General features: G+C 49.7%; 2 protein-coding genes across 3 annotated transcripts in view; both read right to left on the bottom strand.

Annotated features, from left to right (window-relative positions):
* Positions 1 to 9,599: 9,599 nt before the first annotated feature.
* On the bottom strand, positions 9,600 to 25,216 carry PLA2G4F (phospholipase A2 group IVF). The gene is made up of 20 exons (XM_006920588.3): positions 24,009 to 25,216; positions 22,975 to 23,047; positions 22,207 to 22,343; positions 21,980 to 22,108; positions 21,511 to 21,551; positions 21,205 to 21,247; positions 20,696 to 20,762; positions 18,651 to 18,820; positions 18,411 to 18,524; positions 18,165 to 18,202; positions 17,788 to 17,923; positions 15,480 to 15,616; positions 14,984 to 15,206; positions 14,203 to 14,317; positions 13,842 to 13,979; positions 13,634 to 13,741; positions 12,484 to 12,678; positions 12,053 to 12,219; positions 11,018 to 11,204; positions 9,600 to 10,588 (listed from the first exon to the last, which is right to left on the bottom strand). Exons 1-20 carry the CDS (start codon positions 24,117 to 24,119, stop codon positions 10,368 to 10,370), a joined length of 2,550 nt encoding a protein of 849 aa, XP_006920650.1. The 5' UTR covers positions 24,120 to 25,216; the 3' UTR covers positions 9,600 to 10,367.
* VPS39 (VPS39, HOPS complex subunit) overlaps positions 18,641 to 27,280 on the bottom strand; it is a 45,012-nt gene continuing 36,372 nt past the window's right edge. The window contains exon 26 of one of the 2 annotated variants that reach the window (XM_025038811.1): positions 18,641 to 18,650. The gene's annotated coding sequence lies outside the window, so the exon portion shown is untranslated. Of the gene's footprint in view, positions 18,651 to 26,287; positions 27,263 to 27,280 lie in introns of those variants that run through there. The other variant, XM_006920461.3, reaches the window with a different exon arrangement.

Here is a 27,280-nt window from a genome sequence, read left to right as displayed (position 1 = left end):
ACCTGGGGTACCTGGGGTGTCGTGAACCTTGAAGAGGACGTGGGAAGTGAGTGCCCTCATGCCTCATGCCTCACATATTCCTTTCTGTGCTGGAGTCGTCTCTCAGGCCAGACAATCCCTGACTCTTGTTGCCTCCACTCCCTGGTCTGACCCCTCTGGCCTGCGCTTCAAATCCATTCTGCTCAGGCATGAGAATTATTACTGTGAATATTGATTAGTTGGATCAGTATTTCCCATAGGCCTGGGAAAAAGTTTACTGCTGGTTCCTTTCAAACCAGCCATGGATGTAAGGGAGAACTTCAGGTGAGATGCGGCCCCCCTGGGCACCGAGACCAGCTGCAGAGGTGGCCCAGGCCCAAGAGACCCAGGAAACTCCAGCCCAGAGAAGGTCATGGCTGTGCCCAATGTGGACTGGGTTAAACCTCCAGACCTTGGAGTAATAGAGTGTGGCTTTAGGGTCTTTGGAGGCTTCCTCTGCCCCTAACCTTCAGTGTACCATTGTGGCCTCAACATCTGCAGCATGGCACTCTTGTCACATGGGTACAACAAGTGATCTTTCTCTTTGGACATCATGTAGGAAAAGCGTGAGAAGTCAAAATGCATACTTGGCTGCCCTGGACACCTGCCTCAGGGTAGAGAGAAGGAGTTTAGGAGCAGGCCGCAGAGGCCCCCCCACTTGGTTGGTAAGACAAGGCAACCAGGTTGGGCACAGGCTGGCTTTCATGTGTGGAAATGGAAATACCTGGGGGCTGGGCCCCACCTGAAACTCCAAAGGAACCATTGCTGTTTACCTCCCTTTCCCAGGTATACTAAGAACAACCATCAGTTCTATGGTCCATTTTTACAATCATTCATCGACCCCCATTCTCAACCCACTTGCCTATCTCTTGCTTCATTATATTTACTTGGCAACACATAACCCTGGTGGAAGCCAACTCTCAGGCCATTTGGCACCTGCACCCACACAGCTGAATGTCTCACTTTAACTCTGTGACTGCGAGCCTCGAGTGGGTCCTTGTACTGCCCAGCAGGCCTAGGCCATGTCCCTATTCCATCCCTTCTCTCACTCAAATAACTCAGTCATATCTTCTCCTCTCTCCAAAAACCTCCAAAACCTCTTCCGACCTCTCAGCTGATGACCTTGATTCCTATTTCTCTGAGAAATAGAAAGTTAGAAAAGAACTTCCTCAAGCTCCCATCACCAATCATCTCTATTCATGTTGTGTCCCCAGCCTTCCCTTCTGTAACTAGAGGTCAATCACCCATCTCCTTTCTAAGGCCAACCCATCTACTTGTATACTAGGCCCCATTGCCCCTCCCTAACTCAAGGACATTGGTCCAAAATTTTTTTGTTCTCTCTCCTGCCTCATCTATTTTTCTTTCTTCTTTTGTTGGATCATACCCATCAGTGACTAAATATGTAGTAATTCTACATTCTCAGAACAAAAACTCTCTTGTTCCCCACATATCACATCCCTTTAGCTACTTCCTCATTCCTTTGTTCTTTACAGCTGAGCTTCTCAAAAGACTCATCCATATTGTTACCAAATTCTCTCCTCCTTTTCTCTCCTATCATTCCACTAAACTGCTCATCAAGGCCCCCAGTGGACCCACAATGCTAATCCAATGACGAGTCCTCAGTCGTTACTTGACCTCTCAGCATCATGCGGTGCAGTCGGTGATGGTCTCCTCCTTGAAATGCTTTCTTCCCCTGGCTTCCTGGGCACCACACTAAAATGGTATTTCTTCTACCTCACCAGCCTCTCCTCAGTCATCTTTGCTGCTTCTTCCCACCTTTCTGAGGCCACATGACTCAGTTCTTCTTCGTCTTCATCTTCTTTTCTTTGTCTATATTCACTCTCTTAATGATTTCTTCCAGTCTCTTGGCTTTAAGTGCCATTTATTAACTGGCAGTTCCCAAATTTATATCTCCAGACCAGGCCCCTCAATTTCAGATTCATAGAACTCTGTCATGTTGTACAGTCCTTCCTTCTGAGGGCCTGGCCTCTTTTTCAGTCCACGAATTCCAGGCGCAGAAACTAGAATGTATACATAAAACAACATAGTTATATATATTAATAAGATACAATAATATGTTAATATAACATGCATTAATTACATATAACATCTAGGGAAATTATACCTTCTTTTCTGTGTGCTGCCAGTTCATCTACTTTGCCTATTTTTCTATCAGGTCTTTGGTTTTTCCTTTTTTGAATTTTGAGCGTTCTTTATATATTGGGAAGATTAGCATAAATTGCAAAAATTTCTCCAAGTTTGTTATTTACCTTTTGATTTTGCTGGTGGTGATCTTGCCACATAAGAGGTTTTTACATTTTTTAATTTAATTAAACTTATCTATCTTTTCATATATCGTACCTGTATTTCGAATCATAGTTAGAAACTATTCCCATACCTATGTTTTTAGTACTTGTTTGGCTTCATTTTGTACAGCTAGATCTCTGGTCCACCTAGAGTTTTTATAGTAGCTAATACGTGGTATGTGGACTCGATTTTATCTTTCACCAAATAACTATCTGGTTGTCTCAAGGGCCTTATTTAAAAGTCTGTCTTTTCTCCAGTGACTTGACATATTGTCTTTATTATGTACTAAATTTCCCTATATATTTCCATCTATATCTATAATTTATATTCCATTGATTATTTATGTACCAAGAGCATATAATTTTAATTATAAAGGCTTTATCATGATTTAATATTTAATAAAGCTAGCCCACTCACACATGCATACACTTTTTTTCAGGAAGCATCTGGGCCTAGGGTCAAAATGAAACCCTACTAAGCATGAAACTCTGCAGATGCATCTGAGAGCCACTTGACAGCCTGGTGAGGGCAGGGAACGGAACTTGTGTGAAGACCGTGTCCTCGGCTATAGGTCCCAGTAGGTAATTTAAAAATGTTAAGGCTGAGAAAGGCCAGGTGGTCCCCTAGGCCTGTACTTCTTCACTCTTCTCATGGATGGCACTGCTACATAGTGGTACCACTGATTTGGCACACTAGAATAAGTGGACAAGTCTGTAGGGAACTGTAAGAGAATGACTGAGGGTTCCAAACACCCGGGCCCTTCCAGCCACCTTGGGGGCTGTGGAGCTCAATGTCTGCCATTCACGAATATTAGAAACAGAAGCCAGTAGCTAGAAGCCCTGCCCTTGGCTACCAGCTCACCCTGCTGGTCCCTTCTGCCCTGGCTTCAGCCCCAGCTTCAGCTCCACTCCAAGTTCATCTCTGGACAAAGATATTTCCTCCCTGAGTAGTGACAGCAGCAATCACAGAGGATGGGATCTTGGATCTGCCCCTCTTGGCAAGGCAGGGAACTGTAAGGATCTCCTAGGCCAAGGGCATTTTCCTCACCTCTTAGAGGCCAGCCAACACCACCAGGAACCTCTGGCACAGCTAATAAAAGAAAGAGAAAGCACATACATGTGCACATGGGGACATACAAGGTGGAACACCTCCTCCCAGGCCAGGAGGAAGGAGGAAGATGAGGCAGATTCATGGAGTAAAGACAAGGAGAGAGTCCTGTGAAATGTCCCAGAAGACCAGGTCCTACCCTAGCCTAGGGCAGGGTTGGGACCCGAGGGTTGGTCCCTCTTACCAGCGTCACTAGTCCCTGTGCCCCACAGTGTGGCAGAACAAGCCCAGTTCTGAGCCAGGCTGCTCTGAATACACCTGGCAGGGTGCAGGTACCAGTGAAGACTGAATCATTCAGGACAAAATGAGAGGTCACTTCTTTTTGGCAGCTCAGAGCAATCAGTACCTGTTTAAAAAAAGGAACCAGCATGTATTAAGGACACACAGTGTACCAGCCACTGTGCTCAGCATGTCATACACTTTGTCTCATTTCACCCTCACAGCACCCTGTGAGCGGCCTCTGAGAGCTTGAGGCAGGCAGCTCCCAGACCAAGAGGCTCCTACCTTTGACTGTATCAGATTCAACTGGTCCAGTGGAAGAGCATACACCAGTTCAGATTGATGGTGCATTTGGAGATTAAAAAATACAGCGGTGATCAAAAAACTCAGATTTTGTTAATAGAATAAAATTTTATGCATCAGTAATGTTGAGAAGTGATCTTAGCTTGTCCACTTCCATCTTAAAACTGTAATATTGACTTACCCCCAACACCAAACCATGAGATTAATGATGGAAAAAATATAAGCACCGATTAATAAATTCATAGCCCATGATTCAAAACAGGAAAGGGAGCTCTTTAAGGACCAAAGACTCTGAGGTTACACTAAATAAGGAGGAAATTGGAGCCTCAGCAGTACACTGGCTGCCAATCGGCAAGGTGCCATCTGTATCATTGCTGTTCTGTCACCCAGGGGCTGCCACAGGACTTGTAGGCTCTGACAACCGCTGTAACTACATTACTTCAGCCTCTTCTCCAAGTCCCACACCGCCACCTAATGGCCACCCTTGCCTTTGCATGGCCAAGGACACGACCAGGAGCCATCACAGCCCAGAGCAGATATAGATAGAATCCTCTTAGAGATGAGATTATAACCAAGAATTACCGAATACGTAAAGAAGGCAAAGTCCATGAAGGAGGCAACAAATAACCTACCCCAAGGAAATAGTTCACAGAACAATCAGAGAACTGCCTTAAAATGCACATATTAACACCATCTGAGTTAAGGGAGTGAAGCATATCCATGCAATGAAAATAGGCAATTTTGGAAGACCTTACTAGAGAACTTAAACTGGAAAATGTGATAGTCAAACAAAAACCCCAAAAATATGGATAGAGAGGCAGACTGGACACTAGTGAAGATTATATTCATGAGCTGGAACATCATGCAAAGACCATGTCCCAGAACACAGCACAAATGAAAAGACAGGAAGTATAAAGGAAAGTTTAGGGATCTAGGAAATCAATTCATATATTTCTAAATACATTTAATGGAATTCCAGAAAGAGAATGAGGACTATTAAAGTTGATTAATAATTGCTTAGAGCTTCAAAAAGATATGAATCTAGAAATTGAAAGAGTTCACTGATATTTTTTAAGCTCACACTTGAGAATAATCACAGTGAAATTTTTGAAAATCAGAGACAAAGAGAAAGCCCTAAAAGTTAAAGACAAATGACCTAAAAGGGAATGAGAATTCAACTGATATTAGATTGCCCTTCAGCAATATAAATTTAAGAAGGCACTAAGTCTGAGTAAATGTAAGTTTGAACCAAGAACTGTATATTCATCCAGACTATTGTTCATAAGTTAGGGCAAGAAAAAGACAATTCCAGATATATAAGGACTCAGAAATTTTACTACTTATAGACCTTCCATTAAAGAACTATTCAACATTGAAATCCAACAGAAAAAATAAACAAAGAAAAAGAGTTATAAGAATTGATGAGCAGGTAAATCAGTAAAATATATCATAAAGCTGAAATAAATATCCTAGTTTGAAGTTTTTAATGCACTGGAAATAAAATTCAGGTAAGAGCCCCAAGGTTGTTAGTAGAAAATTGGTTGGGTGGGGAGCAGGGAGGGTTTGGGGCAGGAAATATGTTAGTATGCTAAAGTTCTTGTCTTGTTTGGGGGAGAGAAAAGGGATACTTGACTGATTTTTTGAAAGGGCTTTTAAAAAACAAAGTATAAGTATTAAGAAGCTTAATGAGAGCCCCAAATTGGAAATAACTCAAACTTCCATCAGCAGGTGAATGGATAAACAAATTGCAGTATATCCATACAATTCCTACTCAGCGATAAAAAGGAACAAACTGCTGAAAACACACAACGTGGATGAATCTCAAAAACATTATGTTGAGTAAAAGAAGCCAGACACAGAAGAGTACATACTATATAATCCCATTTATATGAAACTCTGGAAAGAACACATCTAGCCCATAGTGACAGAAAGCAGATCAGTGGTCACTGGGACCAGGGGTGGGAGACTGACTGAGATGCAACAGGAGAATTTTGGGGAGATAATGGAAATATCCATATTCTGATTGTGATAATTGTTACACGTGTATATAAAATTGTCAAAATTCATTGAACTGTACACCTAATCTTGTACCCTCACTGTACACTTAGAATGAGTGCATTTTATTGTTTATAAATTATACGTCAATAAAATCGACAATAGGAACCATCAGAATTTCAGAAATAGAAAGTATAACTTTCAAACCAGTAGAACGGGAAAAGTGGGAAAAAAACTGAATCAGAAAGCAGGAAAGGGGAGGCTTAGGTGGTACCAGCCTGAACCAGGTGAAACAGGGATAAAGGGATGGATACTTGGTTGGGATACAGGCCGAGTCCAGAGGCCTGAGTGGGGCTGAGTGGGATGAAGAATATGGCCTGCAGTAGACTAGAGCAGACGGTCCAGGCATCTGTATCGTTTAAGCTCCCCCAGTGATTCCAGTGTGTGGCCAAAGTGGAGACCACCACTCTGAGGTCAAAGGATAAACAGCCATAGAAGCCACTTCAGCTAATCAGCTGGAGCCTCTCTCAAGAGCAATTTTCCCATCTCCCTTCAGCACCTACTCACCCTCTCCAACCCGCTTGTCCCTGCCTATCCCCCCGCCACCCCCCCCGACCACCACCCCCCCTCCCCTGGGTGGTGGTAGGCAGGGGGTTCTGTCTTTCACTGCCTTACTCAAATTATCCTCCCTTTGTCTTTCCATGACCTTTTCCCCAACTTTGTCTTTTTTTTTACCTCTTACTTTTCCAAAGCTCTCCACCTAGAATTGGAAATTAGATTTTTTAAAAAGTCTAATTAAGTGGCTATTATATTTTTCAAAACCTAAATTTGACTAAAGTAAATGATTTTTCACATGTGTGGGTCTTTAATTTCTTACTATTTCCTGTTCTAAGAGGAAAAACTTAGTAGTTACCCTTAATTCCAGTGGTGACCAGACTCTGTGACTCTCAGGACAGCCCCAATACAGACCCGTTTCTCCTACAGGGAGATTCCTGGACTCCCTGCCCTGTTTGTTCTGTGTCCTGTAGCTTTTCTCTCCCTGCAGAGCGGATGTTGAGGGAAAATGGATGCATGCAGGATAGCCCTTCTTTCCTCTTCTCCAAAAATGGCTTCATTTGACATGAGGGAATTTTCATTCAAACTCTCAACAAAAGAGTGGAGTGGCAATGAGACGTTGAGTTGCATGCCCTGAGCTCTGGGAAAGATGAGGGTGCACACGTGCCAACCAGCCACCTGCCAATACCTGAGAGCCCCTTCCCAGTGCTGTCCCATCCAAGAAATGGAGAGGATGCTTCTCCTTCTTTCTCTCTGTATCTTTCTATTTCCCTCTCTCCTTCCCTTTCTTCATACCTTCCTTCCTTTCCTCCCTCCCTTCTTTCGATGTCCTCCTTTTTTTCTGCAGGAGAGTGCTGTGAATGACTGGAGATGAGTCTGAAGAAGCCGAAGGACCTAATATTTGGACCAGCCTCTGTGCTCACACTCCCTCAGCTAAGACTGTAGTCCCAGGGACGCCAAATGGTACGACTCCATGAGGCAAATTCACATCATCAGTTTATATGAATGGCACCCCCTGGAGTTGTACAGTGCACAACCTGTGTGGCCATACATTGCAGCCTTGACAGCCACTCTTTTTCTTTCCTTGCACAATGAAGAACTCTGACAAGTTGAAGAATGATGCCCCTACTCTTGTGTTTCTATCCAGCCTCAGAGAGAACCAAGCTTACAGCTGTGTTCTTTGGTCTAAATCCCTCCAACCTAGTCACCTTCAGGACCTTGAAACTTATTTCCAGCCATCTTTGGGAAAAGGTTGGAAATGGGGTAGAAATAGAGTAGACAAAGACTGAGATCCCTCCTCACCTATGAGTGAGAGCCAAATGGGCCAGGTCATCTTCAACTCCTAGTTCCTCACTCTGCTTGGCTCCCACCTTAACCCTGGTGATGTTTCCTCATTCTCTGGCTGAGGTCACCCTTGTACCTGCTGACCAATTTCTTGCCTAGAGCTCTGGACCAGCCTCCCCCTTCCTGATCTCCCACCTTTGTCTCATTATGTCTTCTCAAATCTAATCTGAGCCAATATGGCATCTCATACTTCTACAAGAATGAAGGTACCTACCAGCTCTGCACAAACCCATGTGCCTGCTCTCTTCATGAAACTTGCTGGTCTGGGAGGGCAAACACTGGCCCCCACCACCCTGGCGATGGTGATCACATAATGAAGCGGAGACTTTGTTGTACACAACTGCTCATATATACGTGCATTTTTCTTGGAAGAATGTCCGTGGATTTCATCAGCTTTTCAAAAAGGTCCAAATAGGTTAAGAACCATTAGAGTAGTATTATATACCTTTTCAGGTATATAATACCTGATTGGCAGGTTATGATCTATCTCTTTAGAATGTAGGATCCCACTCATTTGTCAAATATTTACGGAGCATCTACTATGTGCCAGCTACTGCTCTAAGCATTGGGAATATAGCAGAGAACAAAACACAAAAATTTCTACCCTTGAGGGGCTTACTTTCCAGGGGCCAGAGACAGCCTGAAGCTGTATGAAGCATTAAATGAAACTGACTGATGATTCTAAGTTTTGAGCTCTATGAAGGTTCTAAGAACTCTGTGAACTCTGAGTTCCAAGTTCTAAGAACTCTACAAAGTTCAATGTTATGAACCCTATGGAGGTCCTAATAAGTTTTTGATGATGATACACACAACAGTGGTGATGACAGTGGCCTTAGCAGAAGCTCAGGCACCAGCCTGGAGCTGCCCCAAAGGAAACCTCTCGCTGCTGAGCAAAGAGGCAGGGGCAGTGGTTGTCTACAATGGGCAATGATGGTGAGAAGGCGGGAGAAAACCAAGTGGCCCCCACCCCACGCCAGTCAAAAGCACTGGCCCTTTTGAGGCCCAGCTTCCTCAGACTTCCACATTCATGTCCAGCTGGAGGCCTGGGGATCATAAGCCAAGCCAGGCCAGGGGCACGGGCTGGGATCTAGCTACCTTCCTCCCAGCTGGAAGCCAGAACTAGGGTCTTCTTCCCAGGATTAGGACGGGGGAGGCTTCCTGACATAGGTGTCCCTGATTGAAAAAAGAATGATGACTGGTCCTGGAGAGCACACTTGTTTGTCAGAGACGGAGAAAGAGAGGAGCAGGGTGTGCAGCCAAAGAGAGAACTCCTGGTGGAGGGGGCAATAGGAATAAGTGTTTAAATGAGGATGGCGGCCAAGCCAACGAAGGGGACCCCACGTGGCTTAGTACTGGGTTGGACAGGGGTGAGGGGAATGAGGCTGCAGAGGCCAACAGCTAGAGGGAGGGGGCCTGGTCAAAGTGATCTCTCCACAGACCTAAAATCTGCCCATGCTGGAGAGGCTCCGGATATTTGGAGGATCCTAGGAGGGTGAGGAGAGATGAGAAACAGGGTGAGAGAGAGACAGATTGCCCAGATCGTTGGATGCATCTGAAAGAGGCAGGAACCCAGGCCTCTGAGTTCCTAACCAGGCTCCCTCTACTACTGCCCTTCCCCAGCCAACAGACAGGTGCTCACTGCCCCGCCCTCATTAGGAACAGGGACACGCATGCAGGTGCACATTCGCTCTGCCACCTAAGAGACAAATGCGTTCTCTAGACATGCCCATTTAGCTGCTGGAATGGTGAGACTACTTGCACGAGGTGCAGCTGTACACATGACAAGAGGATGTGGCCCGACTTTAAAGAGCGAAGTGTAACTAGCAGGGAGACAATGTGCACACCAGCTGGAGTCCAGACAGAATGGGTCATCACGAGCCATCATCTCACAGCCTTCAGAAGGTGAGGAGTGAGAAGGGATGGAAGGAGGCCAGAAGGTGAAGGAGAATTAGCAGGAAGGACAATGGAGTTAGTGACTCAGACTGGCAACCCATGTGGTCCCCCTTTATTATTGATAGCACTTACACTGCATCCAGGACCTGGAGATAGGCAGGGGTTGGTTGGGGGAAGGTGTCAGGGATTGGGCCACTTACACAATTGTGGATTGGATGGATGTGTCTCTGGTCTCAGTTTAAGGAGAGTAACCTACTCTCACAGCTCCCATTCTGGTGAGGTTCTGAGGTCCTTCTGTGTGGGCCATGGGCCTTGGAGCTAGACTATTTCCTGATCTCCTCCTCTACACACTCCAATGAAAAATGAGCACTGTTCGCTTCGGCCCCCTCTCCCAAGAGCCCCTGAAGAGACATGCTGCCCCATCTTCTCCTAGAAACACATATAAGAAGGGCCTTGCCCCAAGTCTAAGCTACAATTCTACAGGAGATTTCCAGGACCTGGGAGACCTCAAGGCAGGTCCCAGCAAGGTGGGAAGCAGAGCCCCGCAGAGTCCTCCCTCCACCAAGCCTTGGTCTGGAGCCCCACAGTCGCTCTTCTGTGTCACAGTCCTCCGACTCCAGCCTGGGTCAGCCTCCAGCCCTGGCCCCAGCCTGTCGCCGGTCCAGAGCCAGCCGGAGGGCATGCTTCACGGTCTCCGCATTGTTCAGAACGTTGTATCGACTCAGAGCCACCAGCCGATCGAACTCCTCGGGCTCATAGGTGAAGTTTGTCATGCCATAGGGTGTGTCTGACCCATTGATGGCAAAATCTCCGCGGGCCTTCTCCTCAGCCGTTTGTCGCTCCACACCTGTGGGTGGGAATTGAAGAAGAGACTGGGCCAGTGTACTCTGTGGCTAGGAGCTGCCAGCCCAGATGCCTCCCTTGCCCTAGGCCATTTGGCTGGTTCTTTGTGGGCCCTGCCTAGGCAAACATCTCTGCTCTCTTGCCCATGAGGAGGAGCTGGGCCAGTGCCAATGCTCAGGTCTGGGAAGCAGAGGGCAGCATTGGCCAGCTCTGGCCCTCCAGGAGGCATGCCTTGCTACCTTGTCCAGGGCTACCGCTCTTAGAACAGAACCCCATCACCACCCTAGGGCTCTGTCGGCCAGACCCAGACTCTTAGAACAGAACCTCATCACCACCCTAGGGCTCTGTCGGCCAGACCCAGACTCTTAGAACAGAACCTCATCACCACCCTAGGGCTCTGTCGGCCAGACCCAGACTCAGGGCTTCCCCTCACCTGGGGCCAGGTGTGTGCGGAAGGTACGGTTGACGAGGGGGAAGTGCAGCACGATGGGTGAGCGAGGGTCCTCAGCCCTATCAAACAGGTAGCACTCACGGGGTTCCTCCAGGTCCTCAGGGAGCACCTCGACCCTGGGAAAGGGGATGCCTCGGTCCCGGCAGTACTTCTCTGTCATCTGTAAGACCTGGGCAGGGAGGCGGGCTTCTGACCCTGCGTGACTCCCACCTGGACTCACACAGGCCCAGGCTTCGGGGACAGCTCTGCCTCCTCCTACTCTTTCAGGCAGGTGACCTTGCCTTTCTGAGCCAGTTTCCTCGTTTATAAAATAAAAATGAGAATAACTTCCTGGTGGGGTGGTTGTGCGGATTAACCGTGATCACCAGCATTCCCACTGTGCTTCCTGCCTGTAACTAACTGCCTGCTGCTTCTCCCCTCCGGCCCTTCTCTGCTCCCTCTTGAAATCAGAAGGCTGATTTTAATTTCACAAGGTTGATGTCAAATGATTACAGAAGGTCACGTTGGAAAAGGCGTTATCCATCATCTAATCCCAGGCTTTCATTGGACCCAGGTGGAGGAGGAGGAGGCCAAGAGGGAAGAGCTGGCCCAACGGCACAACCATAACCCACATCCAAATGGTGAAGCCTGCCCACAGCCCCACAGGGTTTGAGGGAGCCACCATGAGAGACTTCCCAAGGGGACCCTAACAGCTCTGTTGTTACCACAATAACAAAGGGACAGCAGATCCAGACCCAGGCCCTGACCAGGGCCAGAAATGCTATCAGGAATAGGCAGGGTCCAGAACAGAGATCTTCTCTTCACCAGGATAGAAGACGCTTGAAGGTCCTCTTCGGCCTCTTCTCCCTACTCCCATTCCCTCCCACAACCCCAGCAATCCTCTCCTCCAACCGGTGAGACCAATGCCGCTTACAGTGTGCTCAAGGCGCCCCCCACAGATTAGCACCCAGGCCCTCCGTGGAGGGCCCTCCCGAAACACCCAGTCATGTCACCTCAGCAGAGAGCCCCACCCTTTACCTCAAAAGGGGCATCCAGGGAGTAGTCAAAGGACACAATGAGGTCCACCGCTCTCTGCGGCAGCAGGCTCAATGGGAATGGGGAGTTGAGCGCAAAGCCCCCATCCACCAGGTACAGGCAGTCCCTCATGGGAGTGAGCTCATTGGGGAAGGCGTCCGGGTGTGTGTCTGCACAAGGACAAATGCTTGCTCTTCTTAGCAACCCTCTTTTTTGCATGCGGAATGCTGCTCTCACTAGCCATCTCTGCTTCTTCCCCTCTCTGACAGCCACTCTGGGGCCTCCCACCACAGCCTCCAGCTCAGCACGGTCATCCCCCGCATCAGCCTCTGTGTAGCAGGAGCCCACACCTCAACCCCCAGGTCAAAAGGCAGCGCTGGCCCCAGTGAGCCAGAGGCACGCAGCAGGAGGCCCCCACCCAGAGCAGCACCCACCTTTCCAGGCCATGAACTCCCTGCCAGCCACATAGTCCTTGTGCAGGCAGAGGCCCTGGGTGAAGTTGAAGTTCTCCGCGGCGGTAAAGCGGGATGTGAATACGTCCAGCACAGCCTGGGAGAAGGGCCCCTGCCGAGTGAAGAGCTTTGTCCGCAGCCTGGTGGGGTCATGCAACTGGAGCTTCTGGCAGTCATCTAGTGGGAGTGGGACGGTGAAACACAGTGAGCAGTGGTACCCTCCTTTGTCCAGGGAGCCCCCTCCATCTTCTCTCTACATCCTTCCTCCTCCCCCACTGGCCTCCCAGGCCTCTGACCGTTGCTTCTTAGGACCTCTTTTAAATAACTTTTTCTTTCATGTTCCCCATGCTTTGAAAGTTGCCTATGACATTGCATTTATTAAATAATAGTATCACCCACCCTTAAAGTTGTATATATAATTTCCAATCGGAATTCCATCCATTAAACACCTACTGAGCAGTTGCTACGTGCTGGGCACTGTGTTAGGCACCAGGGATGCAAAGTGACTGGGGTCTGGCCCTAGCCCTCAGCACTCAAACCTACTTAGAAGAGAGTCACATAAAGAGAGGATGAATGGTAACAACGCCCTGAGGTAAGGACAATGACCGAGGTGACCTGCAGTCTTATAGGGCCCTCTGTAGTTATACCATCAATCAGCCTGGAGGGATGGAGTGGAATAGAAGCTCCCTGACGAAATGATGTCTCAGCTGAACATTAAGAGCTGAGCAAAAGTTATCCAGGGGAGAAAGGTAGGAAAGGTATTTCTGGCAGCAGGGGTGCTCACAGGCCCTTAAGGAGCGGGCTGAAGAGAAGCCTTGAGGTGTGTGGGTAAAGTATCAATCAGACAACCAGTGGTCCTGGGCGGAGTTGACCTAATTGGAGCCCAAGCAGAGATTTCAAAGATGTAGCCTGATCACAGAGCACTCACCACTCCCACTGGGTTTTCTGACGTGGGCCCTCCCCCAGGCCCTCACCCACATTGCCTCTGCAGAGAAATCATTTCCTCGACATGTCTGAACCCAATGGGACAGCCAAATCCTTCGCCATCCCCTTCCTCATTCTCCATGCCTCTGCCAGGACCCTATTGCTGGAAAGAAGCATGGAGGTGGGGGATCAGGGTCTGTCACCTCACCTGTGATGTTTACATGGCCTCGGTACCAGTCTAGGAAGCTGAGGCTGAACCCGGCAGTCTTCATGAAAATCTCATCCAGGCTGGCTGCAAAGGCACTGCCCCACATGCCTAAGGAGACAGGCAAGGCCAGGGCCCTCACAACTCCTTCCCCCATATCAGGGCCTGGCCCAGTGCATGTCCTGTCCCCAGCCCTCCATCCTACACTCACCCTGCAAGTAGCAGATCCGGGGCTCTGGCCAGAGCTTCAGCAGTCGCCCCATGAAGAACTCAGAGCCAAAGAGCTTGGTGGGAATATAAGCCCCATACTTGGGAAAGCCGATCTCATGGGGGGTGAACTCGCACCACTCTGGGGGCCCAGAGTAAAGAAAATGTCATCAGGGGCTTCCCACTAGGACTCCAGGGTTCTCCCTGGCCCTTGTGCCTGAGCAGGAATCTTTGCCTTGCCAAGAGCAGGAGGCAGCAACCCCACTGTACTCCAAGGCTCCCACCCATACCCTGATAGCCTGGCCTCTTATGCTCTCCACCAACCATTGCCTCCACCTTCTTTCTAGGCCCACACACTCAAGCACCTGCAAAGTCTTCCCCACTGATGTTGGTACGGACGTTGATGCTGGCGTAGATGGGATAAGGGTTCTGGCCCTGGCTGATTGCCTCCTGCTGGTCAGACAGTTTGGCAGGGTTTTCCTGGGCAGGAAAGAAGGGAAGACGCTTGGCTTTGTGGGAGTTCCCTTTTCCCATCCCAATGCTGAGGTCTGCACCCTGCAAGGTGTGTCATGCCCACAAGACTGTCGTTGTCAAGGCCAGTGCTCTAGGGACAGCTCTCCAAGGGAGAGAAAGGCTTTAGTCTGCAGCAGAGGTAAGGCCACTTTGGGTTTTGTGCAATTCCAGGGGCATTGGGAACACGGCTCCGTCCCCGGTTCATGCCAGGACTGCATGTTCTAGGAACAGCCACCAGGTACCGTGAGTCATGGCCACTTGGCCAATGGGCAGGAACGGTGCTCTGCCTCAGCCGGAGGCTGGAATCACTTGGAACACTTTCAAAACACATCTATATTAGTGCTCGACCCACAACCAAAGCAGTATCTCTGGAAGTGGGGCCCAGGCATGGGGTGTTTTGAAAAGCTGCACAGGTGTCCCAATATGCAGGCAGCCCTTAGAACTGCAGACCAACCTCTCCTACCACAGGGATTTAGGATACAGGAAAGATGAAGGGGTGTCAGACCCCCAGGTTGCTCAGACCAAAAGGGTAGTTTTGCAACTCTCAGATCTTAGCATAGTGGCTAAGGCAGAACTAAGTGCTAGTGGGGCAGGGGTGGAGCCATGTTTGTTTGTTACCTGCTCTTCTCTTACCTCCTGGTACAGGAAATATTCAATGAGGAGGCCCCAGAGGTCGATGAGGGAAACGCTGTGACCGCTGCTTTCCAGGTTCCCCAGTTCCTGGGCATAGTATTGTAGACGCTCCGTGGATACTGCCCCCATCTTACTGCTGCAGACCCGAGCCCGGGCACGCTCAGTGGGGCCCTGCAAAGCCACCTGGGACCAGGCTGGGTCCTTGTAGAGTGTGGAGATGCACCTGGACATGGAGAGAATTGGGGCAGTTAGGGGCAAGGGAGCACAACAAAAGGAGAGAGGGATGCAGATGTCTGTGAATGATCCCTCCTCCCCTATCACTTGTATCCACTGCCCTACGCCACCTATTCAAGGGCTCCCTGGGAACTCGGTCCCTTCCTGTCCCCGCTAATCCCCTTGGATGAGGAGTCCTCCCCACCCCCACCAGACCACCAGGTAACACCCTTGCCCCTTCAGGGCTCTCCTTTACTCTGTACCCTGCCCCCACCTCACTTACCAGGTGGACCCAGAGACCCCTTTCAAGTAGGTCACAGTGTCCAAGAGGCCAAGCTCCTGCAGCCCTGCCAGGCTGCCATACAGGGAAGACATGGCACGGGTTCCACCTCCCGAACCCAGCACAGCCACCACAGGTACCTGGGCACAGTAATAATCATGATAACAACATTTACCACCACTGCCATTTATATATTATTGCTTATAATGTCAGACATTGGTCTAAGAGCCTTACATGTATTACCTCAATGAATCCTCATAGCAGCCCCATGAGATTCCCATTTTACAGATGAGGGAACTGAGGCACAGGAAGGTTAGATACTGTGCCTGCAGTCATACAGTTAGTAAGTGATGGGCTGGCAATCTGAAGCAGTACATCTCCAGAGATGGCTCTTAATCATTATACCAGGAAAGGATGTACCTCCAAGCTATACTAGATTCACCCAAAACAGCTAAAGCAGGGTTTCTCAATCTCGACAACACTAATAATTTTAGACTAGATAATTTTTTGTTAGGAGGAGTTGTCCTGTGTGTTGTAGGTTGTTTAGCAGCATTCCTGGCCTCTACCCAGCAGATGGCAGTAGCATCCCTTTTCCCCTCCCTCAGTTGTGACAACGTAATATGTATCTAGACATTGACAAATGTCCCGGGGGAGGGGGTGGGGGTGAAATTACCCCCAGTTGAGAACTACTGAGCTAAGATGACGAAGACCACTGAGCAGCCTGGACCTGCCCCCAACGTGAGAGGTGCCCAGAGATGGGATCAGATTAGAAGCTTTTCGGTTGCTCAGCTTTTCCATTGAAGGTTTTACTTATTTCACCCAGATTTTTTTAGTGCTTTTTCCTGTCCTCCTTTCTTCTCCTGTCTTGAAAAAAATGCTCCCTGGCCACTGTCCATCAAGGACACTGTCCCTTCAGAGTCCTGGAAGAGACAGAGCTTCCAGTAGGCAGGATCTGTGCCCTCTTTACCCTCCACCTACAGAGTGGAGATTGGCACAGAGTAAGCAGTACCCAAATAAACAATCTAGGCTTGCTCAGCTTGTCACTACTGGGCACAGGCTCCATCTCCTGAGTACACTTGCAGCCAGGAGGAAGCCACCAATCTGTACCATAGGTCTCACCCTCAGAACTGCCTTTTCTCCTGTCTCCTCACCAGAGGATCCCATGGACCCACCACTTCCAGACCCCTTTGTCTGCTGTTATGAACAGAATTATGACCCTCCCCCTGCCGAGCCCATTCATGTGTTGAAGCCCCAATACCACTAGTGGTGAGGAAAGAGTAAAGTTAGGGAAAAATTAATGGGGTTTCTTCTCAGCCTTACTACTAATTATTAACAGAGCCTGAAGCTTGAGGAAAAACAATAAATGTAAACTTCTAAACTTCCCTGTAACTCTGTGTTAGACATTGTACAGCTTATCATCAGCACAGAACATGTCAGTGCATGGGCTCCAGTTAAGCATAAGACCTCCTCGCAGAAAACATCTGTGACCAGACTTCCTGATGCTCCACTTGAAAACCACCTGAAATCCATCATCAAAATTATCGATACTAGTTAATCAACATAAAAGACCAATCAAATAGCTAAGAATGCAGGGCTCCATTCTCTTATGATTCAGTTACATCATAAAAGAAAATGATTTTTCTTTGTTCCGCAGAACATTTCTAGATTTATTTCTAGTTATTTTTCTTTTGCAAACTCTAGGACCCTTGAATAAATCTATGTCATTTATTTCTAGCCAGCGTTTCCTGATTCTTTTTGATTACACTCAACGCTATTTGGAGAAAGGGCCTATAAGGAAGTAATACAGGTATGTGAGGTCATAAGGGTGGGGCCCTAATCTAATAAGACTTGCATCCTTGTGAGAGGAAGAGAGAGTGATTGCCCCCTCCCCCAGCCCTTGCACATGCACAGAGGAAAGGCCTTGTGAGGACACAGCAAGGTGGTCATTTACAAGTCAGGAGGAGAAGCACCACCAGAAACCTCCTCTGATGGCACCTGGATCTTGAACTTCCAGCCTCCAGGTGAGACAATAAATGTTTGTTGTTTAAGCCCTCAGTCTGGCGTTCTGTTCTGGCAGCCCAAGCTGACCAATTCAGCTCCCTAGGCCAGAGCTATTCAGCCCTCATTACATACTGGGTTCTGACTCCCACAATTGTACCCATGAACTCAGGCAAATAGGCCTGCCCCCTTCCTCCTCTACTCCCCAAGCTCCCTCTTGGCTTTATACCACCTCTTAGCCATTCAGTCCTCTCAAGGTAAAGGCCAGATTTAGTCCCAGCTACGCTGGGGTCCGGCTCCCTCCATTCCATACCTGGCCACTGTCAGGAGCCTGGCTCAGTCCCAGCACCTGCTGCAAAGCTTTAGACACGATCTGCTTCCTCTTGTCCAGAAACTTCCGTTCTCCATCACAGAGGTCAAAGCCAAGGCGCAGGTCAAGGTCTCCAGAGCTGCCTCAGGTGGCGGGGGAGGGGGGGGCGGCGGGGGAGTGACTGTTCAGTGGAGGAGAGCCTCAGGCCAAGCCCATTTTTGACAGGAGCAGACCCACACTCTGTGGAACCCCTCAGAAAGGTCCCACCAGAACCAGAAACGCCCAGTCCTCCCCACCCCCAGATAAGCTGAGTAGGTAGGAGAGCCCCCACGCTTCCAGCCCAGCCTAAGAGCCTTCCTCTTGAAGCGTGCCTTCCTCACCTCATTTCTGCCTTCACATTCAGAGTTACCTCCTGGCCCTGAAAGACAACAGCCATCCCTGAGCCCTCTGGGCAGGGTCCTCCCACCTGCGGCCCCTGCTGCTCTGGTAACTCTGGCCCAGATGTGGACCATGGCCGAACTCCTGGCTGGTCTGATCTTGACTACCCTCTCAGACCGCTCCCCCAGACCTGTTTTGGTGGTCACAAAGCAGGCAGGGGTCCCTGAGGCACCCAGACAGAGCCTTACCTCCCCCAGGGCCACCAAGCGCTGCTCCTCCTGGCCTAGGGCCAGAGAAGAGAGCAGGATGCCCCCCTCTCCCAGCTTGCTGCTCTGGGCCTCCAACTCAGCACTTGGGTCACTCTGTAGGGAAGAAAACACTATGAAGCCCCTGGAGTGGAGGAAATCTGCCTGCACTGAGGCCCCGGAGCACTGCTCAGGCAGGACTGAGTCTATCATCCACCTCTTCCAGGCTCTGGGCTCACTTACCTGCAGGACCATGAGCTTCTCCCCCAGCTCCACATCCAGTTTGGAGTGCAGCACTGGATTCACATGGAAGGTAAAAGTGGCTGGGGAGTCTGCTTCTAAGGGAGGCTGCAGGGGCAAGAGCTGTGGCTTCTCGTAGGCCCCCGGCACTGCCAACCGAATCTGCCTAGAGCCTGGGAGCAGAGGGCCTGGATGAGTGCCCAAGTGAGGGATAAGAGCAAGTGCGTGCGTGCGTGCGTGCATGTGATGATGATCATAATGATGATGGTAGCACCTCTAACTAGCAACTCCCCTTTCTCTGGCACTGTGACCCATAACAGAGGCATCACGAAGGATACTTGGGGTCCTATAACCTGCCCTGGTCAGAACTGGGGACCTGGGGGAGAGTGGGAAACACACAATACCTAGGGGAGGAGGAAAGGCAGGGAAGGAGAGAGCTCCCTGCCCAGAGCTTATGGGGATGATTTTGAGATTATTATATTAAATATATAAAATATCCTATAAAAATTATAAGTATCATATATTATTACATTAATTACCAGTTTTCCATTGGTAGTTCCCCCGTCTCTTGCCCCCATTCAAGCTCTGTGTTCATCACCTTGGGGGAGGTTTGTGGCCAGGCCACAAGTTGTTCTGGCCTTTGTTTCCAAAGCCTAAGGCCTTGGGAGAACACAGAGGGTTTGCAGAGAAGACAAAAGGAAGAGGGCACAGAAAGTATAGGTGGCTTGGAAAAGCAAGGGAGAGCCAGCCCAGGTTAGCAGGTGAGGTCAGGCTGGGAGGAGGTGAAGAGAGAGGCCTGTGGCCCAGGAGCAGCAGGGCTCACCCTGTTCCTAGCAGTGTTTCGGGGAGGAGGCAAGACCCCAGAGAGAAATGGCTATGCATGATGCCCAGGCAGAGGGGACACCAGCCCCCAAACACCTCAGGAGCAGAGAGGTCCAAACAAAATTCCTCTCCCTACACATGCTCCTTGGCACTAAACGAGACCTGGAGACTTGACATGACCTAGGGGGAGAGAATTAGAGAAAATAAGGAAAGTGATACTTCTTTAATACCATGGTTTATGGACTAGTTGATATGCATTGTTCATCGTCAGAAAAAAAACGAATCTGTGGTGGAGAAAGCAAATACCCTAGAGTGTCACAGACCTGCGTGTGGTCCTTCGTGACCTTAAGCAAGTTTCTTCTTTGAGCCTCAGTCTCATGAATTAAAAGAAGATAGTGACCATACCTACTGTATGGGGTCGTTATGAGGAGTAAACAATAAAACACATGACAAACGCTAAGCATAGTGCCTGACTCACAGTAAGTAGTCCATGTCACCTGGGCAGGACTCATCCTGTAGGCTTGGCCTCTCAGCCTCTCAGCGTTGAAGGGTGCCCTGCCTGTCACACAGCCTCTGCTCCACTCCTGCATCTGGATGCCCCCTCCTGAGTGGCTGCCCTCTGTGGCACATGCATTGGTGGACTTGATTCTTCACTTCTCTTAGAATTCTCAGTATTTGCCATGTGACTTCAGCTCTTCCCATTAAGAGGCTGGCTAAATTCCCTGCCCTCCAACTTTAGGGTCTTGGGTCTGTTTTATCAACACAATGTTGACCAAAGACTTGCAAAAGCACTTGCTCCTTTGGACTTGCTGCTCTCTTGCACCTCTGCCAATGCCCTGGAAACATGCCCAGGCTAGTCCACTGGGCACAAAAGGTACATGAGAGACACACAGTGCAGAGCCAGGCACTCCTGCCAAGCCCAGCCTAGATTAGCCACACTACAGTTCACCACCAGATGTGTGAGCTAGATAAATGTTTCCTGTTGTCTGCCACTGAGATTTGGAGGTGTTTTTTATGGAGCAGTAGTTGGAATGATACAACTTCTATGCTTGAATACTTCCAGGGACAAGAAATTCACTACTTCCAGGGGCAATCTGTTCTATCCTTGGTTAGCTTTAAGCAGTGAAAATTAAGAACTTTCTGTCCTACATCCATCTTCTTGAAGTCAGCAGCCGCCCCACCCCCTAGGAGATAAGGCAAGACTCAAGGCCACTGGCCAGACTCACCATACTCTTGATGTGGGGCTGTTGCATCTCCCCCAAGCATGCCCTGGATTCTCAGACAGGGATGAGCCTGAGGAAAGCAGAGGCCTATGGGAGACAGATAGTCATAGGGCCCAAAGTAGGAGGAAGGAGAGAAGGGGTATCTGGGGCATGGTCAAGATAACAACCTTCCCAGGGCCTGTGCCTATAGGCAGAGGTCTTCTGTAGCAGCCTCCACTCCCAGGACTCAGAAGAAGTGGCCCCAAGTGGGAAAGGGGGAGGAGGTAAGGAGCCATGAGAGTGGCTCCTTCAGCTGTCTCAGAAGCCAGGGTCCCAAGTGAGTGATGTACTGTGCACAGGTGGGAAGGTTGGCTTCTGGGCCATCCACTCAGGCGTGAAGCCTCCCCCGGCATATCTCCACTCTGAGGAGGAGCTGACTGTGCTTTAGAGGCAGGTGGGTATGCTGGACTCAATCATGGACTCCTCACTGGCCCCCAGCCCTAGGCAGTCCCAAGCTGGCCTTTTCTACTTACCACCAGGACACCATTGGTGATGACTTCAGATGCAGGTACCTGGCTGCAAAGGATGAGGGGTCCATGGAGTATCTGGCTCCCTCAAGGTGGCTGTTACTATATTAAGGTGACCAAAGCAATTGGAAGAGCCTGGGGAGCAGGGCAGAGCTTGGGGGTCGGGGTGAGTATCGGCCAACACACAAATGGATGTCAAGACCAGGACATTCCCTCGCAGGCCAGACCAGGGCAGGACCTGGTAACCAACCACTGGGAGCTGTCCATGAGTTTCAGAGTACATGAGAGGGTACAGGCCCTACCTGGACTCACCTGTTCTCCAGAACAAACTCCACCTGCAGCTCTTGTGAATCCTACGTGGAAGGAGCAAGGGAGCACCAGTTTCCAAAGAGCTCCAAAAGCCTCAGGAACTGTCCCCACCCCCAACCCTGCTCAGCTCCAGGGACTAGAGGAAGAAACTGTTGTGTGGCTTTTCATTGGCACAGGAGGGGTAGTGGCATCTCAATGAAGAAATTCATCTCCAAAATTGTGTGTGGATGCTGTTCTAGACACTGAGGATTTAGCGATGACCAAGACAGAGTACTCTGCCCTCAAGGAGCTCACGTGTTGGCTCTCTTCAGGGCAGTATTTGAGGGACACCTTGGTAGGATCAGTGGTACAGGATGGCGGGTCTGTCTTGGAGACCTGGCCTGTGCTGACCGGGAGACCCCTCCTCAGTGCCCTGTGCTGGGCCTCCTCTCCTTGAGCTTGGCTCATTGCTGGCATGGGTGGGGTGGCTCACCTGTCGGTTAAGTGGGAAGATATGTCTGTGGGGTTGGCCAGGCTTGAGACTCTTCAGGTCAAACAGCAGCAGGGAGAGCTCATCGCTGCCCAGGATGTCCTTGTCACAGAGGGTGAGCTCCAGGACATTCTGGAGACAAGGCAGGCAGGAGGTGGGAGCCTGAGTCAGGGCAGGCACCCCGGAGGAGCCTTCTTCCTCCACCACCCCAGACCCATGCTGGCCCTTACCTTCACAGAGGCATGTATCTGGTAGTGGAAGGTCTCGTTCCACTCAGGGTCACTGCAGTTGGCCACCATCTTTGTCTGGGCACGGCTGGGGGATGCCGTGGGCAGCCACAGTTGCACATAGCAGTCAGCTTTGGACACTGCAGGCAGGATAGGGGAGGGGTCCTAGCTTCAAGCTCTTACTGCTGAAAAGCTTTCCTGGAGGAGGCTGGGGTCGAAGCAGAAAGAGCAGTGCCAGGAGGGAATGCTGCCCAGGTGGCAGAGTGGGGTGGGGAGAGCAGGGGAAAGCCCTGTCCTTAACTCCATCTCCACCAGTTACACCTCCCATTTAACTGAATGAAAACCCTGCAGTGGCTAATTGAAAAGATCACATGGCATCACAGACCATTGAATAAGCCCCAGAAAGGGCCTGATTCAGGTGACAAACTCCCCTCCTAGTGTGAGTGTCGGCACAAAGAGCTCCTGGACTGTAGACATTGACTTCCGGCAACAGCAGGTCTCACATGCTCTCCCCAGGCTGGCTCTGCTTCACTTGCTAGACTCAGAGGAGAGTTAAGGGTCTGCACAGTGCTCCCCTCCAGCACCTGCCTGCCAGCTCTGGGGCTGCAGCCTGGCCTCCCTCACCAGAGAGGCCTTCCTCCACAATCAGCACCAGCCCCTCTACCCAACTCCAAATACATACACACCCACACAACTTCAAGCCAGCTCCTGGCTGAGCTCTGTGGAGGCCCCAGGGAAGAGGAAAAGGGATGGAATTGGGGGGTCACTCACGCAGGTCTGTGCCCTGGATATTTCTGGCCCTCAGCACCTTCACCTGGAGGTCATAGTATGGGTGGGTTTCCCGCTGAAACAATAGAACTCGGGAACTCAGTTCTAGGACGATGAGGGGCCTGATCTTCCTGCAGTGATGCCAGTTCAGGTTTCCCTCATCCTGTCATGGAGCAGCAGCCTGGCCCAAGATCACAGATATTGCTGTGCCTGGGACCTAAGATGCGTTGGCAGGGCAGGTCTTGAGAGTTCAGCACGTTGGTAGTAAGCCTGGTCCTTAGAATCAGTTAGGCTGGCTTCAAATCTAAGCTCCACCAAGGACTAGCTGAATAGCCTGAGGCAAGTTATTTGATTTCCATATGATTCAGTTTTCCCATCTATAAAATGGAGATTATGATGATAATTTCATAGGCTTGTGGTGCGATTTCAATGAGAAGTCCTATAAAGGGCCTGGCCTAAGAACTTAAGACATGTATCCACTTTTACTAATTATGCTTATCATGCACCACAAACTTGCACCTGCCCTCAGACCACAGTGCTACTGTTGTCACTTAAGAGTTGCTGTGCTTAAACAGATTAAATATTAGAAGAGAAAGCTGAGATCAACCCCACCCATTAGCTCCCTGACAAAGAGGGTAGATGGCTTAGGAGGAGGGCAGGTAAAAGTAAACCAAGAGTCATTCAGCTTGTACTGGTCTAACGAGTTGCTAAGGAGGCTACAGCTTGGACTCAAGAGCAATAACAGCAGACTGCAGACTCCTGGGAGTGAGATTATCCCAGGAAGTTTGGGACAAAACCCAGCCAGCTGCAAGTGTCACATGACTTTGCCTTTTCGGGGAATTATTTTTAAGAGCCAAGATTTTGGCTGACCTCTCTAAGCTCCACCAGGTTGTCTGAAGCATATTGGTTCCACCCCAGGCCAAAACCCAATTCTTCCCCTGCCCCCCTTCCCACAGCTGGTCTCAGTCTTCACAGGGAACTACGCTCCTAGGACCCCTCCAGTCCACACGCTTCCCAGGGAAGATCAGGTACTTTACCTGCCAGTGACTCCACTGAGATCCCCTCTTCTCTCTCTTCCGCAGCAGCATTACCCCCAGGAGGGGCAGCCCCTTGCCTGCCAGCCACCTAGGCCAAAACGCCCAGAGCATGGCCGGACAGCCCACGTCCCAGCAGGAAACCCTGCCTGCTATCCAGAGCCTCCCACTGTCTTCTGGGTACACTGACTGCTAACTCAGGTCTGACAGGTAGCACTGGGGTGGGGAGGGTGGAGCTAGATGCTTGCAGAAGACTCAGGGCGTGTGTGCCCTAGAGGCTGGAGGTGGGGTTTGACATACTCCAGGAAGCGACTGGAGCCCAATTTCCTCAGGGAGGAGACATTTCAGTCTCTCACCAAGAGGACGAGGAACTGGCATTCTGCTACCCAATCGCAGCCCGATTATCACTAGGCTGTTAATGGAAAATAGATATGTGAGCCTCACACCCCAGATGATTTGATTTAGTGAGGGTGGGTAGAATCCAGGTATTCATGTTTCCAAGAAACCTTCTAGACTAGGGGTCCCCACCCCTGGGCCGTAGACAGGTACTGGTCCATGGCCTGTTAGGAACCAGGCCGCACAGTAGGAGGTAAGCATCAGGTAAGCGAGAAAAGCTTCATCTATATTTGCAGCTGCTCCCCAGCACTAGTATCACCACTTCAGCTCCACCTCAGATCATCAGACATTAGAATCTCATAGGAACACCGGTCCCTGGTTCCAAAAATGTTGGGGACCACTGTTCTAGATGATGCTGACAGCGGCCCAGGGAATAGCAGCCAGGAAGTGCAGCTCAGGGGTCCAGTCTCCTCCAGCCATCAAAAAAAGCCCCAAACCAATGCCCTTCAAGTTCCACCTTCCCCACAGCTCTGAAGCAGCAGCATAGAAATCTCTGGTTCAGTGATCTGGACTCAAAGCTGTTTCTCATCTCTCCTGGCCTCCCTCATTTGTTCTCCAAACACTGAGAGGCTGCACCAGGCCTTGGAACCAAAGGTGAGGACAAGGGCTCATCTGTATCCTCAAGAAATTCGCAGCTCATGACTCCCTGTGGCTTCTCCCTCAGTCCTCTTCCTGGATCAGTGGAAATACTTGGATGGTCTAGGTATAGAGGAATATGGTTAGGTGGTATTGGTAAGGGCAGGTAAAAAGCAGATGTCAGCCCTTAAGCTACTAGAGATAAAGGCTTTAAAGTCCTCTGTTGACCTTGTAAGCCTCAGGTTACTAGAGATAAAGGCTTTAAAGTCCTCTGTTGACCATTGTAAGCCTCAGGTTGAAGATGATATGTGATGTCCCCATTTCTGTGGACCATGACCATCTAGGTGGCCAAGACAGGCACAGTCTCCAGAAGAAAGTGTCTCTGGGCCAGGGAGCTGTTGGGAGACACATTTCTGTTCCTCAACTAAGACCCAGTCATCTCCACTCTCCTCCCCAAGGCGAAGTGGAGACTGAAAAAAATAATGTCCAGAAAAAGAGGTGATTCAACTTCAAAATGAACCCTGTAGACAAGTTCAGACCAGAAACTCCCAGAACAAAAGAGAATATGGTGGCCCTTTGCTGGACCCCAAGGGAAGGACCTGCTTCTACTTAATTTGAAGCATGAAGCCAAGGCCTGTGCTGGGGTCTCACAAAGGTCAGAGTCTAACCCCTTTGGTGACATTAATGTGGCACGTGTAGAACACCCATGGATCCACAGTACAGGAGCCTGAGGGAAGGGCACGGAGTTAGGTGGCCTGGTGTACAGACATCCTGACTGATTTGAGTGCTTTCTGGGTTGTACCACACTCTCCCCTGGAAGTCACTTGCCCATACCTCAGTAAGAGTATGCTTCTTAGTTCCTGATGTTTTTCATTCCCAGAGAAATCTCAAGATGGCCACAGATGGCTCAAGAAGGGGATACAGGACCAAATGACCCTTTTTGGAGCTGACCAAAATGGAACATCACTTCTCCACTTTTCAAACATCCCTGGGTCTGTCAATCCCACTGAATCCATAACCCTTTCATGCCCCTCCTAGTTATCATGAGCTGCGGGAAGAGACACAAGTCCCTGCGATTAGCCAGGGTTCCAGTGGGTCCACAATTCTGTGATGCCAGAAATGTTCTGTACTTCTGCTGCCAATACATCAGCCACACCACCTGTGCTGGACCGCACAGATTGAGACATACATAACAGATGCTGTACATTTTTTTTCACAGTCGCTAATTGACTTACTCTTATTAATTCTTACCTTATGGTTTTCATCAAACTCCACAGGAAGGGGGAAAAAAGAGACCCAGATAGACTTGGTTTCTTACTTTATGATGTTTATTATAAGAGATCTTCATTAGTCCTCATTACAGACTTTCATCTCCAGCCTTCTCTACATCACCACAGAGGGCAAAGATAGTCTAGGGAAGGAAGACTGGAATTCAAGAAAACTGGGCTGTTTATGTATTCCAGAAGGGAAGAAAACACGCATACTTTATTCTATTGCTTCAAATTGATGTGCCACACAGGTAGTGAAAATGGGAGATACAAACATAACAGGCCGGAAAGCAAGGCTTGCGTGGTGGAGTGTTTCTGCTGCACGGTGGAGGGCCAGTCAGAGATTTTCTGGCTACTCCCAGAAGAAGTTTGGTCCGAGCTGGCACAAACTGGGCCAAGAGCAACACTGCTTCTAGTGGGCGGGTATGGCCAGCTAAGATGGTGGCTCTTGTAAAGCACTGCTCGGCCTCCAAAACCTGAGCAGAATCCCCCATCTCCATGAACAGGTGCTGATGGTACTCCTTCTGTCCCTTCAGATCTTCCACAGAGAAGCCTAGTCTACCAGCAAGTTAGTCTACAGCACAGCACTGCAGTTTAAAAAGGATCACATCATGTCACAGTCCACTAAAACAGTGTCAATGTTGGGCACCGTTACTCACCCTCACTACCATTAAAGACACTGAGGCAATAAGACTGCAAGTCTGCAAAATCCCAAGGAGGACCTCTGCAGGGCCACTCTCGCCGCCTGTCCTCAACCTGCAGTGCTAAACGCTCCTCCTACGTGTCTCTAGGGTGCTCTGTGGCAGGCGGGGTCTCCCACACCACACACACAGTGTCAGCGGATTTAGCAGTGAGGTCTTTATAAACCCATGTGCTGCTGTTCCTGCCTCCTGCAGCACTCTCACTGTCACGAATACCTCACGAGTATGCTTGACAACATGTCAGTGCCTGACCTGACCATTCCCTGTGTGTAGCAGAGATCCAGCTACCTACAAAATCCCAGCACGATCCTCCAACCTCCGCAAAACAAAGCTG

Source organism: Pteropus alecto, unplaced genomic scaffold (assembly GCF_000325575.1).
Source record: "Pteropus alecto unplaced genomic scaffold, ASM32557v1 scaffold86, whole genome shotgun sequence".
Lineage (NCBI taxonomy): Eukaryota > Metazoa > Chordata > Mammalia > Chiroptera > Pteropodidae > Pteropus > Pteropus alecto.
This window is presented reverse-complemented; position numbering and strand designations above follow the sequence as displayed.

Coding starts and splice junctions, on each gene's coding strand:
- PLA2G4F (XM_006920588.3), bottom strand. CDS start 24,119: ATGCTCTGGGCGTTTTGGCCTAGGTGGCTGGCAGGCAAGGGGCTGCCC. Junction 15,207..15,479: donor GGGGTCTCTGGGTCCACCTG/GTAAGTGAGGTG, acceptor CTCCATGTCCAG/GTGCATCTCCACACTCTACA. Junction 10,589..11,017: donor CCGCACACACCTGGCCCCAG/GTGAGGGGAAGC, acceptor TCCCACCCACAG/GTGTGGAGCGACAAACGGCT.